General features: G+C 36.7%; 1 protein-coding gene across 1 annotated transcript in view; it reads left to right on the forward strand.

The window, feature by feature from the left end:
* LOC145977770 (periodic tryptophan protein 2 homolog) overlaps positions 1 to 10,923 on the forward strand; it is a 60,364-nt gene extending 49,441 nt beyond the window's left edge. Inside the window, exons 18-19 of the mRNA XM_083110049.1 lie at positions 1,214 to 1,439; positions 7,551 to 10,923. Of these exons, the coding sequence (XP_082966175.1) occupies positions 1,214 to 1,439; positions 7,551 to 7,719 (395 nt within the window). The 3' untranslated portion in view covers positions 7,720 to 10,923. The remainder of the gene's footprint in view (positions 1 to 1,213; positions 1,440 to 7,550) is intronic.
* The last annotated feature ends 5,262 nt before the right edge of the window (positions 10,924 to 16,185 follow it).

Genomic DNA, 16,185 nt, shown 5'->3' on the forward strand with positions numbered 1-16,185 from the left:
ATTTATTGTATATATTTATTGATATTAATTAGACATAATAGAAATAAAACATTAATGCAGGCATGCAAGTAAATAAAAAAAAAGAAGGCTGACAACTTAAAATTTTCCTGCAATTTCTATGTCAGTTATTTGTAAATAGTGATTGTAGACTGATAATGCCATATTGATTATTGCTAACGATTCAAGGTGAAAAAACTTAAAATGCAGGCAAATGTAAAATCCATTCGGCAATGTAAGATCTTGGTTCTCCTTTGATAATTTTCATATTTACATAAACAGTTGGCAACTTGATTCCACAGTTATATTGTTTTGTTATGTCTCTTTAGAATAGAGAAATGGAATTAGTATTATTTTGCTAAATATATAATTCATTAATTTTTAAAAGACAAAACTTCAAAGGTGGTACCTGATCCAATATATGCAACCTGGAGGTTTAATAGCCTACTATAATCCTGTACGTCTCTTATTCCCCCTTTATTAATAATAAAGAAGTGAGACGAGGATTATATTATCTGCGCAGTGGAAGTTAATTATCTTTCAGTAGGTATTTAAACTATTTAATGTAAACTTAATATTCTTTCATCCATAATCTTTATTAACAAATCATATCATTAAATATACTTTCCAAATTTATATATGCATCACATGGTTCATTCATACCCAATCAAAACACCTAAGAACCACATTTTAGTTAACTCAACAAAATAACTATGTATTATCTCCCAATTAAATTATAACAGTCCGTCCAATTAGATTGTCAAAAGTCAGTACATAACGGCTATACGAGTCCGAGCCAACTGCAGTCCTGCCCAAAACCCCCACAGCCAACATGACCCGGAGCAATCTGCTCTTAAAAAAAAAACAAATTCCTTCTCTAGCACTTTTAAGAAGTCGAAATAACTATATTAACGTTAGGCAAATTACACCAGGCCATGCAGGCCCAAAAAGGGCGATACACGGAAATACAGTATACTCAGCCTGTGGCCAGTTAGTCCTACGTCTCCCCCAGTCGGCAAGGATCTGCCACGCCAAACTCCTCGCTCAACCAGCGCAGAAGCTTAGCCTATGGCATACCCTACCTTAGTCACATGTATATTGAGTCTTCAATATGTCGCCAATGAGCTATCGTACACTATGGGCGTACACTACGTATATAGCTTACTCAGCAAACTGACATGTAGTGCAAATTTCACATAAGTGCTTTTTCTTACAGTTGAATTGGTCACTCGGAATCTCCCACAAGTGTATGTCGAAAGGCTGTTGAAATTCGTGGGAGCGGCATTGGAATCTACACGACACATTGAATTTTATTTAACATGGATTCAACATCTTTTCACTTGCCATGGCCCGCAACTCAGGAGCAGATCTTCTCAAATCATGCCTGTTTTACAAATGCTGCAGAAGAACATGACCAGGAAATATGATGAACTGAGCAAAATGTGAGTACTTTATTAACAGCTAACAATTTATTTTTATTCTATCTTAAGTTAGGCTTTTCCATGTTTCAGGGAATAAATAATGCATTGACATATAACAATATAAGTAATTTCGGTAGCCACTGCCACCATCCTCATTGGAATTTGTTGTGTCGCTTGGTGCGTTTCTGTTGTTTTTTCCTAAATCGCCGCTAGGTGTGCTGCTGTCGCCTGTATCTCTGTGTATATGTCGTCTGCTGTTCACCGGTGTTATTGCTGCAGTAATGGAAGCCAGGCATGGTGTGCCTGACCACTATGATCAATTCATGGTTGTAGTGCATGATGGCGTGTGTTTCTTTGATTTTTGTGTCTATGAGAGTGTGTGCTTTCTCAATTTTATGGTTGTGGAATTTGATATGCTTTGCAAGTCGGGTGGTGGGTTGGGCAGTTTTTGCATTTGATAGGTGCTGCTGAGGATGGTGGCAGTGGCTACAAAAATTAATAAAAAATAATGTAACACAGCTTCGCAGAAAACGTGAGTACCTTAATTATCTATTACCACGTCTCTCATTCCCATAGTATGAATATAAGTAAATAGTGTATTCTGGTATATTAGGGTTTTTATTATTTATTTTCCATTGTCTGTTGCATTTTGGAAATTTTCAAATACCTACCCTTTGCTCTCCCTGTTGGTGTAGTGGCCAATCCTATCACCTGGTGGCACGGGTAGGCCATCTCAATTAGTCTGTGGGTATAAAGTAGGGCCGAGACGGTACCATACTGATGCTGATACTCTTTACCAATTCCTATTGATACTGTAGTAGAACCCTGATTTTATGTTCCTCGATTTTACTTTGACCTGCATTATACATTCAATCCTGATGGTCCCAACATAGCAAAATGTTAAAAAAATTTCCTCGATTTTACATTTTCCCACATTTTAAGTTTTTCAGCTTGATCCCCTGAAAAACGTAAAATCAAGGTTCCACTGTGTGTCACCCCAGTCGAATCTGGTCATGCTTCTATTTGTAAAGCAGGAGCTCAACATTAGCGCGTGCTAGATTATGCATACATTATCTGTGACTTGCATGAGATTCGAATGTTCTGGAATTAATCTGCAGTTCTTAAGATAACAAAATTACTTATTATGTGATCTTTTTAGGCATTGAAAAAATATTTTAGGAAGGTATGTAATTTACAACTTTAATAACTTTATGTAAATACTGTAAAAGTCTAAATTGCATGATGTAATTATGGAAATCCATGGATACGTTTAAATATGGTATTTTGTAAACAACCATTCAGTATTAAAGAGAACCAGATTTCTGTATATTTTGGCTTTCTTACCCGGTTGCCGTTAGGCTGGTATCACAAATCAACCTCGTAGGAAGAACTGCCTGTGCCCCATGTCGGGCTCTGCTTATACTTGGGTCAGTTTCTCATAACCTGCTGCTCATGCTCTGGGTTCTTGCGATACCATCAAGCCGTGAATAATCTTGGAAGGGTTGCCCGTTACAGATTTGTACACAGATCTGCATCTGTCAACTCGATCTGAGATTGCCAGTGGATAAGTTTTATTGTATATTGTGCATAAAAGGATAATAAATCAAACTTTATTGGAAGAAAATTCCATAACTTTTCATTTCTAACTAAAAGAAAGGTATACATCCGACACCAGTGACCAGTCAGGGCCTGCAATCTGTTTACCCTAATAGCTAACTGAGAAGTCCGATCAGGGTAACTTAGTAGTGACCATTTCAAGGCCCTAGAGGACCAGTGTAGGTGTGTGTCAACTGTACATCAGAATATAAAAATACTGTTATGTAATCACAAAATACAGTGTTTTCACATAATACGAGGGCAAATCGAAAAGTCTTTGCACCTAATTTTTTTCTAGCTTGTTATAAGTGTTATTACAAAGTGAGATATACAAGCAACGAAGTAGGCTTTTCTTGGAACGGCCCTATTGTAACTCTGATTTCTTCCACGGCACGGCGCTGTTATCAGTAGGAAATGATGGCCGGAGTGCTCAGGAAGTCTACGCTGTATGAGCAGCGAAGTGTTATTAGTTTTTTATGGTGCAAAGGACAAACAGCCACAGATATCCACAGGGAAATGGAGCCAGTGTATGGGGACAAGTGCTTATCAGTGTGAAGTGTGCAGTGGTGCTGAAAGAAGTTTGAAAATGGACAGGAAAATGTCGAGGACAAAGAGCGATCGGGCCGACCTCGTTCCTCGCTGACACCGGACATTACCTGTGTTGGTGAAATGGTGAAAGCTGATCGACGTGTTCATCTGAAGGACATTGCCACTGAACTTGGCATTTCCTATGGTAGTGTTTACGACATTGTTCACGATTCGTTTGGATACCGCAAGGTTTCGTGTCGGTGGGTTCCTAAGCTTCTTGATGATGTCCACAAGGGCAAGTGAATGGTCATGTCACTGAACCATTTGCAGCGTTACGTCGACGAGGGTAACAGTTTCCTGGACCTCATTGTCACTGGCGATGAAACGTGGATACTGCATTACACTCCTGAGACAAAACAGTAGAGTATAATGTGGAAACATCCCAGCTCGTCAGTAAAGAAGAAATTCCGAACAACACCATCGACCGGTAAACTGATGCTCACAGGGTTTTGGGACAGTCGAGGACCGCTCCTACTGGATTTCCTGCCAAGAGGTGAAAGCATCAACACAGAATGCTACTGTCGCACACTCTCCCATCTGCGAGCAGTCATTAGGAATAAGCATCAGCGTATTCGTGAAGTGAGCAATGTGGTCTTCCTCCATGTCAATGCGCAACCACACGTGGCAAAAAGAACAATCACCAAACTTCAGTCATGGGGTTGGGAGATAATGGAGCATCCCCCATACAGCCCAGACCTAGCCCCCAGTGATTACCATCTTTTTGGTCCATTGAAGAAGTTCCTGCAGGACAGAGGTACACGAACGAAACCGAAGTGCAGAACGTTGTTTGTCGTTGGTTCCGTGATCAGCCAGCCACCTTCTATGCAACGGGCATTGTGAAACTTGTGGTACGGTGGGACAAGTGCCTCAACAGGTGTGGTGATTATGTGGAAAAATAGCAAAAAGTACGTAGAAGATTGTGTATATCTTTTTTTTTTTTTATGGTTTGTAATCTGGTAATAAATAGTTAAGTGCAAAGACTTTTTGATTTGCCCTCGTATTTATTCAAAATCAAAGGAAACTTCAAATGTAGAATAACTTATAGGATAATTAGACTCTGCAAAAGTATTGCAGAGCATTTTTGCATACCCTGTAAACAATCAAATTGCTGGAAAAGAGTATCGGCCAGAATCTGCGAATGAAATCCAACCGATACTTTCCAATACCAATACCACTGATACCGATACTGATACATCGGCATCGACTAAGCTCAAATTTGTTGCTTTTAAGAGATTAGATTTTCTTCTAAGATGCTTTTGAAATATTTTTAGAAATTACAACACCGTTAATATGCAAAAAAAGTCAAATAAATAATTCAATTTAATGATATGATATATCTTGAATACATAATACATACTATGGAAATAGTAAGGTAGAAATTTTAAGGATAGCCTGCTGCTGTTTTCAACATTGTGAAATAAAACCATGCAGTTACATGCCAGTCATGTGGCAAAATATTATATGTGTTGTTAGTATTGTGTTAATTTCTGTGTAATTTCAGATTCAACAAAGAAATAGAAACTCCATGATTAATGATAGATTTATTTGATTACAATGTCAGTGATGTTTCTTAATTTTTATTCTTTGCAAGCAATGCATGCAAGTACTTTTTTATGTTGAATATTGAAAGTGTTCCTTTTTACTCTATGAAAATTCACATCTCACTCTTCAACTTCATAGTTTGACTGTGGTATGAAACCAATTGTTTGAGAGGACCTTTTTAACCCCCCTCCCTTTCCCCACCTGCCATTAAAAAAAGGTAAAGTGTTCCCCTGTGCATAGCACCACGCCATGAAGGCGTATAGGGGGTGTGGGGGTAACACCCCACACTTTCTTGATCCGGTCGTGAGTGGGGGTGATGTGATCAGCATCACGCCCCTGACCGCCTTTACCCCCCAGGGTTTCCCCCAGGTACCCATGTTATTCGACGCTGGGTAGGCGCCGGGGCCGCTTCCACCGTTAGAAAAGTTGGTCATGATTAATCTAGAATGATGAGAAAGTCATGTACAGTGGTGTCTCATAGTGTTCATAGATTGCATTTGTTCATACATTGCTCCCAGCTTACTTTGGAATTGTTTCATAGTAAGCTCGTGGCAACAGATCTTGGGGTGCCAGGCTGTGGAAATTTCCACATGATGCTGGACGTTTGGATATTTTAGGCCACTTTTCTATCTTTCTAGGTTACTCGCTATGATAGAGACGAATGGTGAATTATGATGAAATCAATGAAGGAATAAACAAAATTAAACTTCCATGCCTTACCTAAAATTCAGACCTACGACCCCTGCCTTTGTAGCATACTATGTAAACCATTTTGTCACAATGGCTGACTACTGTGATCAGCATGTCTTTATATTTCACAGTACAAGTTTAGTTTGGACAAATGATATATCCATTTTTCATGTTATTTGTTGTATATATAAAAGAAATGGCCTAGTATATTACATTGTATCGAAAGACATCCATTTAGTGGTTATGTGAAGAGAGGTAATTCACTCTAATAAACTTCCTTTTTCCGTGCTGTTTTGTTTGGGATTGATTTCGCCACCTGTCTGGTAGCTTCGTCAGCATGCTAGTGAAAAGGCCTAATATGTTGTTCTTAAACTTAATAAAAACCACCTTCAGATTCTGGTGTAGTTGATCACTAGGAAATGGATTTATATGTAGTAAAAATGTGCTAAATATGTAAATACATATTTTGTTATGTTCACCAAAATATGAGTTCAATATGGACTTATATTTTTATAAAAAGTTAAATTTTTACAATTTTAAGACACTACGTATGTAACTTGAGTTTTAAAACAATTGATTGCGCTTCTCTAGGCATTGTAACTATTACCATGACCATCTTGAAGAGAAATCAGAAGCGAATCCCGTACGTGTGCCACAAAATCGTTGCTTCTGGTGATGCTGTTGGGCTCAGAACTAGTAGCAAGGGTGGGGTTAGCAATGTGCTGCTCGACTTGGGACATTGTCAAAATAACGTTTATAACAACCAGGGCCCAATGCTTGAGCCCTCATTCTCTATTGTTGACAACAATTGCAAATAAACAGGAATTTCAAGTGTTTCACAATAGCAAACAGTTCGGAGGTGTACAATTTAAAAAGAAAAAGAAAGAAAAAAAAATTGCTCGGATGACAGAAAACTTGTAATTAACACAATTGGGGGGTATAAAGAAGGTTGTAAACTTTCGTTTGTTTAACATCACTTCGGACTTTTTCAGTTATTCACAAGAATTTCACCCAACTCTTTTGGTCACATGGGAACATGTAATTATTGCGCGAATATGGAGTAATATATGTTTATTTATTTAAAGACATGACACTACAGGCAAATGCCCATTTACAGTGTCTTGTATTATAACACTGTTTGGTACACAAAATATGCAATCAGAAGAATTCAAAAAGTACAATAATATGATAATATGTGTTACAGTAATATAAATGTTCTGAAATATAAAAATATCTAAAAATAACTAAAATATGTAAAATAGAAATACCTAATATATGTACAAATATGGAAAATAAAAACTGAATTTTTTGAGTCTACATGCCATGATGCGCAACAATATTACAGAATATAACTATTTTCAGCCTCATACATAAATGTGTATTTACATATAAACCCATTCCCTGTTTGTTCACTATTCTTGCTGCATTGTTGAATGACTTGGATTCACATCATAAGCTTGCACACAAACCTTAATGTCACAATATTTCCAAATTTCAATCTAAATTCTATTTTTATCATAAGCTTATCAAGTGGGACTTCACAATGAGTTAGTGGTAATGCTGTCAAATTGCAATCAAGGAGTCCCAGGTTTCATCTCTTGTGGAGTCACATAGTGATTCCAGATCCCACTTTAGCTATCTTTGTGTAAAGTGGTGTATAAACACACCGTAAGTGTATTAAGACTAGCAGTGTAATTTTTTTTTTTTAATTTGCAGATGTGATTTTAACAAATACACTATAAGTTACATCTTGAAACAAGCTGATGTTAAAGCGCTGGATGCCACCAAGATGGAAATTGATAATGATGATGAAGACGATGGTTATGTTGATGACGAGGAAGGAACTCTTGCACAATTGATGAAAGAAATTTTATACAAAGAATAAATTATTTTGTACTGAATTTTGAGTTGGTTCCTTAGTGTACTATCACCATAATTGAGTTAATGTTTGAATAACTATTCATCAAAGTCTTTTCAGATTAAATTGTAATTCACACTTGTTTTTTTTTGGATTACACGTGTGGCATTTGGAGTTTTTCGTGAGTCTTTTTCTGATTTTAATAGCATGTTGTACATGCACAAACTAAGTTGGAGCCATGTTCATAGCATGAGGTTTATAATCATGTTGTGCTCTATAAGTTGTGATAAATCTGTTTTTGATTTCCTAGAAAGGCATAATAGAGATTATTGATTTCTATAGACAACACTTTTCTTCGAGACCTGCTGTTATCACCATTAATGCATCTCTAGTTGTTTTAGTTCTTGAGATATTGGTTGATCCAATGAGGGAAATCTGTCCAGAGAATGGGTGGTATAGAGTTAGCTGTAATCTATCTATTCCAATACCTTGTATATTGATAGTTGACTTGGATGAAAACAAGAATAACATTATTTTTAAAGGCGAAGTATAAAAGAACTTGGTTGTAAATGTTATAAGGCAAAAAATAATACTTAACACAAAATATTGTGTCTGCACCGTGTACTTGAAAATACATTTTACAGTAGAACTTTGTTTATCCGCACGTCAATTATCCACATCATCAGTTATCCACACACTCAAGAAACAGGTACAGTACTGTAATTTAGGCATGTACTGTGCATATATTACGAGTGTTTTCTCATGTCTTTTGTTTTCTTGTACTGTATTCGTATGTAGTACTGTGTACTGTATGTATAAAATAAACCTGTACTGTACGTGCTTTTCTTTGTTAAATAAACAAATGTTTGATTATCTGCAAAAATCATTATTCGCATAATCTTTGGTTCCAATTAATGTGGATAAACGATGTTCTACTGTATTTACTATTCATAAATAAATAACACATTCTGTATTTTTAAAAGTGGTGACATTTCATAAACTTCTTGTTCACACCATCGTACCCAATGAAGTTTAATGAAGAAACCAGGAATATGCATTAAATGAAATATTTTGTGAATCGGATCCAAAATTAACATTTTTTTGTGACAAAAAACATGATCTTGCAGCTGCCAGGTGTTCGTGTTTAATCATATTTTAATTTTTGTATCAGATGTTGTGGTCATGGATGTATATTTTCCTGACTGTTGACACCCGTCTGAAGCGAATGTTTCCATATTTGTTATCATTTGAGTTATATGCTTAGTCACAAACCATCTTGGATCAGATTCAACAAAATATGGAATACATATTACTGGTTTCTTCATTGGGTGTGGTGATGCAAAGAAGTTTTGCGAAATGTTTCTGCTTTTAACAAGAAAGAACATGTTGATTACATAATTAAAAGTAGGGCTGATTCCATTCTGATACGTTGGTATTGGTCAATGCCAGTATGCTAGAATTGGTATCGTTTAGAATTAGGGCTGAGCTGATACTGATGCTGTTGTATCGGTATTGGTCGATACCTGTGGTATTGGAAAGTATCGGGTGGATTTTATTTACCGATACTGGTCAATACTTTTTCCAATGTTTCGGTCTCTCGCTGGCTCCACAAAAATGCCACGCAACACTTTCGTGGAATCTACTTAGCCTAGAAATTATGCAAAATTTGAGGTTTTCATTATTTTGCATCAGTGTTGTGTGAAAACAATTGTTTTACGATGACATAACAGGTATGTTAACATTTGGATGTAATTATGGAATATTTTGAAACAAAACTCTAGTAAATGGATGGGATACTCACTCACTAATATTAATCAATATTTTCAACTGCTTTTAATTGTTTTGCAGTTGCAGTCTCGATGCGAATCTGAGAGAGTCTGAAATGCCACGCAACATTTTCGTGGAGTGTGAACATATTGGAAGTTAGACAAAATGCATAATTGTCATTATTTTTGCAACAACTTTGGTAAATTCCTATGGGGTAGTTCCATTTTAATGCTTACTTATTAAAATGAATAGATATTGTGAACTTCTTTGAATAGTTACAATTTTCTAGTATCAGTATTCTTATCCAGGGGAATCGGTAAGAATATGGCATTTATATCTGTATTAGTTCAACATGGAATTGGCTAGACCCCAATTAAAAGTGATTAAAATTTAATGCTTGCCTTTGAACATCCCCATTTTTTTTTTTTTTATAAAAACAAGCAGACACAAACTTTACAAACTCATGAAGGTTTTCTGCTGGTTTACACCACTTTGTACTGATTTCTATAGGTATAATTACTGATTCTTCATTCAGTATAAATAAAATTGTTTTTACATAAATATATATTATAGGGAAAAGTCAGGTTAATAGTTTAATTGGTATATTTGAATAAAAGCATGTTGGTGTATTGTCGAAATTTTTACACATTTTAACTTTTGTACAGTTTGCAATCGAGGACACAGTTCTACCACGTTTATAGTGTTTTTGTGAATATAAAGATATCATTCCATATACTATCTTGGTTTTGTAAAGTAAATTTCTAATAAGTAACTTTTTTTCAAGGGTAAAAATTCATTACAGGTGTGATTATATACACTTATTCAGAACGTAAATGAACCACTCTGGTTCTTCATTAAATATTTGCTATTTTTTCTGAAACAGTATAATAGTGTTTATCACCATCAGTAAATTTAATATTGATACTTTATCAGTAATAATTTCAGATGTGTACATATGTCATATCTTAAAGTTGTTAAAAATGAAGAGTGTTGCACTATAATATTCTATGATTCATCAATTCAATTTCAAAAGAGAGCTCTTATTATTAAAAAACAGAAACAAAATACAACACGCAACACCAATCAATTTTCACAATGTATAGAGGACTTCAAAGTGTACAGTTTTTCTGATAGTGGTAGTTCTGTAAGATGGCAAGAGTCTTCTGGCCATCCAGCCTTTTAGTGGAGGGGTTGAGGCTAACTGATTTGAGAAGAGTCTTTTGTTGTCAGAATTTTGTGTCTGACCATAAATTGCACACTCCCACCAAAGGCATCCATTCTTAAACTGTTGAAGAGAGACAAATGCTTGTCTTTGAAAACAGTTGCTGCTGCTGTTGTGATTTTGGAAATAAGAAGAATGTAGTATAATTTCCCCCTCCCCTTGCACTGATCTAAACATGGTTGAAGATTAAAAATTGCAGAGATTATCGTCTACAGTGCCCATAAATTGTTTATGTAGTTTCTAAGCTGTATAAGGAATGGTTTGTAATTGTTCATTGTAAAATGTTAATACAAATTAATTTTTATTTTTGCAGTTGTTTTATGATTTAAAATTTTGTAAAAAAACACCTTGAAACCTGGAATTATGTGTGAATTTTATCCACGTTATAGAATAGCCACCCCAAGCAAGGGTGCCGACTTTCCAAAATTTCTGTGGGTGCATATCAATGGCGGTTAGATCTGTAATTATCAAGTATTGTATACTTTAAACAACTTACATGCACAATGATTGCAAGATGCAATGATATTATCAACACGTTACTAAAAGAAAATTCCACATTCATACAAATTAAAATGATAATTTTAATTGTATTGCAGAAAGAACTATGCAAGGATTTTGTTGTGAACAGAAACTACAAAATGACTAACTTTATGTACCAAATAATAATAATAATAATCATGACATGTTAACTTTCAATATTAAACACATTCCTTCTTACGTCATTTGCACTTATGAATTTTTTTGCAATTTTGGTAATGTCAATATTTTTAGTCTTTAGATTTCTTCTGAAAAGAAGAATGAAGTTGCTCAATCCTGCCGAAAACTGAAATTAACATTTTCAGGAAAATAAGAAATCTGAATTGATGTAGGTTTGAAAAATATCCACTAGCCTTCCCACCGACTTCACTTTTTTCTTCGGACAGATCTTCCAAAAATTTCAAGAGAACGCCATAATTACTTTCCAACGATTGTAGTTATTTTACCCTCACACACCACCTTGTGGGACAGAATGGTTGCAAAGTCAGTCTGGGAATGTTCTTGTAGCGATTGAAACACTGCTAGCCTCTTTGGTGAATGTCTTACAAATGATATTAATTCACGAAGAATCACCAGAAAGTCTCGCACATAACTGATACCTTGCATCGCATCTTGCACTACCAAATTCAAATTATGCGCTGAACAATGAACAAATATAGCTCTCGGTTCCAACTGAGTAATCCTACTTTGTAATCCTGTTAAATGTCCACTGACATTACTCGTGTCATCATAACATTGACCACAACAGTATTTTATGTCTAGAGATAAACGTCTTATGACATCCTGGAGGACTTCAAACAATGTCCTAGAACTTGTTGAAGCTACTTCATAGAAGCCCATAAACACTTCTTCAACTTGCAGATTTTCATCGACAAATCTGAAGCATATGGATATTTGTTCCTTCACTGATATGTCGGAAGTCTCATCTACAATGAGAGAAAAATATTGTGCCGCCTCAATAGATTTAACAATATTTTGCTGTACATCGCTGGATAATAAAGAGACAATTTCATTCAATATATCGTGAGAAACCCACTTATATGTACACTGCTCGCCATTAAAATTGCAACACCCAGAAGGAAATAAGATAGAAACACGAAACTTGGCAAATATGTAGTTCATAATAAGATAAGAAAATGATTACAGTTAGAGCTCGGTGGTGTGACATGTGACACGTAGAACATGGTTGCATAACCCCAAGGAGCTAGTAGCGTGTACAGTAGGGTTATGACTAAAAAAATTTTTGCAAAATTTTTTATCTCCTGTGGTCGCAAATGATGAGCTTTTGTGACCTGATTACTAAAAAATAATTATTACAGGTGGCTCTAAAAAAAAACGTCCCGCACCAACCCGTTTCAATTTCAGTGTGTGTCACAAGAACTGTATGTACGGTACTGTAGCCTGTAGCTACTAAAAAAGTAGATCTTTATAATATCGCTCACGATAAAATGACTAATAAGATGTGTTTATACTTTTAGTAAAACATTATTTAAAATTATACGTATATTTGTATATGTATGTAGTTACAGATTATGCTAATTATACAGTGTGTGTGACTGTTGGTGGTTTCAAACAGCGAGGATTCTTCGGAAAGAGCATTTAATATTTTTATAACCCTACATTATCAATAACAACTAATTTTGGGGCTCTTTCGAAAAATACCACAAACAACATTTGAAAAGGGTATTATTAATGTAATAATTAGTAAATTAATGTAGTAATTATTAAATGATTATTTATTAAGTGACAAATTGTGTATATTTTCTCTATTTTCAGGTTTCGTAGTTCAATATTAGTATTATAATGGCATATTATAAATCAAGTGAAGCGATTAAGAAAAATGCGGAATTGTGGATGCAGAATGTAGCTATTGATGGAACAATAAGACGAGATGTACCTATAATTGAAACATTTAGTTCTTTTACTCGACTTCCTCGAAAGAAAGACATTATTGGTCGCTATCATACACATCTGGAAACAGAGAAAGATAAGAAAGAAAGAATGTCTATGATAACTGGTGAGCTTACTGTTCTCTGGGAAAAATTTAGCTTTCCAATTTTATCAAAACAAGCAATTATGTCAAAAGTAGTTAAATTGATTGAAGAGAACGATAAAAATAGAAAGAGGAAAAAGGATTCACTTCAAGTTGAAATAGAAAATATATTTGACATAACGAAAACAGATTGACATTGGTGTGCCAAGAAGATAAAGAACTATACAAGTTACAAGTTAAATCACAAGGTAAAATTGCATACGTAACAAGCACAGTTGCTCCACAATCGTCCATCCATCCCTCTAAGCGAGTGTGAAAATCGGCTTCACAATCTGAACCAAACGCTGTCTTTGCCACTGATGTAGACGACGCATCATCAGCAGAAGTAAGTAGTGATGAAATTTTTCTGACACAGCATATGTATCAGAAGAAAATGAAAATGACAAAAGAAAACAAGTCGTGCGTTTCAACATCACATGCAACTTAGTTGGTGACAAAAAATCTCTTTCAATTAATAAAGCTGCTGTAGTGTGCTCCAGTCTAGCCGAAGATGGAATCAGTGTTCCAACACCATCACAGTCAGGTGTTTGGCGAGCTGTTATAAGAAGTGGCGAAGATGAAAGGCGTAAAATAAAATCTATTTTGCAAGAAGAGAAACAATTCTGCCTTCATTTCGACGGTAAGCAAATTGCAAATCACGAGTATCAAGTGGTAATCTTGAAGAGTTCACTTAGAGAATTGAAATTAGGTATAGTAAAATGTGAAAGCAGGTCATCGCAGGATATTTTTAATGCACTGCAAAGTTTGCTGAATTAATTTGATGCGTGGAAGAACTTCAAAATGATCGTATGTGACACAAAAGCAGTAAATACTGGACGAGTAAATGGAATTGTTCAAAAATTAAAAAGTGAAATCATCACAAGAGGATTTGATCAGCCACAGTACATTGGCTGCCAGCACCATATTCTTGATAGAATCGTAAAGCATGTGTTAGACTTCTTTAATCCGATTTCTTATACCAAACCAACTCTGAACTATGAATTCGTGGACGAAGTGATAAAGCAATACGATGTCTTGCAGCAGTCCTACAAGCCAGAAAGTTAAATGATAACTGTTCAAAATCCAGGTTGGCGAGATGATTTTAGATTTCTGTATGAGTTATGTAGAGCATTCAGTTTCCTTAAAGAAACTGGTGCAATCCCAGCAATTAAATGGAGAAAATTACCGTCTCTTCACAATGCCAGATGGAATTCACGTGCTATATATGCTTTTATTTCGTACTTCATCATTCCTAAATGGAGAATATCACTGCAAATACCGTGCTCTTTCATCTCAAATACATGGCAGGAAGCCTGGTTTTCTAACCAAATGTTCAACGCAGAGATTCACCAGAAACTGATGGATGGAATTTCCGAATTAAATTGCTCTGCAGCCATGAAGTGCTTTGTAACTCACTGGAATGTTGAAAGATCCGTTGTAGATATATCACGGACGAATATTTGTGCCGAACGAGAGGTGAAATTAATGGAAGAACTGTACCAGAAATGCAAAACATAAATATTTGAATCTGAAGCTTATTTCAACTAATACATTTTGACTGCGCTGAATGTACTTAAATTTGAGAATTTTCATTGTCATTGGTGCGGAACATTTTTTATGAATTGAACGAAATAATTGTCATTGTCTGATTCTGTATTAAAAAGTTCATTGATTTCTACTACAGGCTAAAAAAATATTTTTTTGTCATAACCCTAGTGTACAGCCTCCACGGGCGGCAATAACTGCTGCAACACGGCGAGGCATGGACAGAATGAGTCTATCGATGTCTGCTTGCGGTATGGCGCCCCAAGCGGGTTCCACACGGTGGCAGAGGTCTTCAACATTACGTGCCGGAAACCTGAGTTGGGCCAGCCGGCGACCCACCATGGACCAGACATGTTCAATTGGCGACATATCCGGTGAACATGCTGGCCAAGGAAGCAGGGGCACGTGGTTAGCTTCCATAAATGCGAGGACATTCCTTGCAACATGGGGGCGTGCGTTATCCTGTTGAAAAGTGGCATTATGCAGTGCATGGATTAATGGGACAGCAACAGGGGTGAGAACCTGTGTGATGTACCGTTGGCTGTTCAATGTCCCTTGAATGCGTACGAGACGCGAACAAACACCTATGGTGATGGCACCCCATACCATGATACCCAATGAAGGCCATGTCTGATGATGCATGATGCAGGTGTCATGAAGCCTAGTGCCACGGTGCCGCCACACGCGTGAACGTCCACCATGATGTTGTATACAGAAGCGGGATTCATCAGAGAACACTACAGCATTCCACTCCGCCATCCATGCACGACGGTCTTGGCACCATCTCGGACGCAAATGCCTATGCTCTAGCGTCAGAGGAATCCGCAACAGTGGGCGCCGGGAAAAAATTCCCCGGTTCGCCAAACGACGAAGCACGGTTCGTGGGGACACTGGACGTTGTAAAACATCCCGTACTTCATGCGCAATCCTCGTTGACGTGGCAGTTCTGTCTGTAAGGGCCATGCGTATCAGACGTCTGTCCTCTCGTTCCATCGTCCGACGCGGACGTTGTGAACCTCTACGTCGCTCTACAGTAGCTTCCTGGAGCCACTGGTTCCATACACGGATCACTGTGGATGCATTCCATCCTACACGGGCACCGATCTCACGGTAGGATAATCTGCATTCACGGTATGCAACAATTCGGCCGCGATCGAACTGGGAAACCTGCTGGAATCGCTGCTGTATTCGACGACGTGGCATTGCTGACCGATTTTAACACACTACACTCACGACCATGCACTTTCACTTCTCGTCTGCACCTATTTGACCTGCTACAGGTACCACTTACCAGTTGGTGAGGCAGGCGCACATGATGGCCTTGAAAACCTAATAATTTCCTTCTGCACCTCTCCTCTACACACTGTGCACATTTCGTCCGATTCCGATT

The sequence above is a fragment of the Lepisma saccharinum genome, chromosome 1 (genome assembly GCF_977018435.1).
Source record: "Lepisma saccharinum chromosome 1, izLepSacc3.1, whole genome shotgun sequence".
NCBI lineage: Eukaryota > Metazoa > Arthropoda > Insecta > Zygentoma > Lepismatidae > Lepisma > Lepisma saccharinum.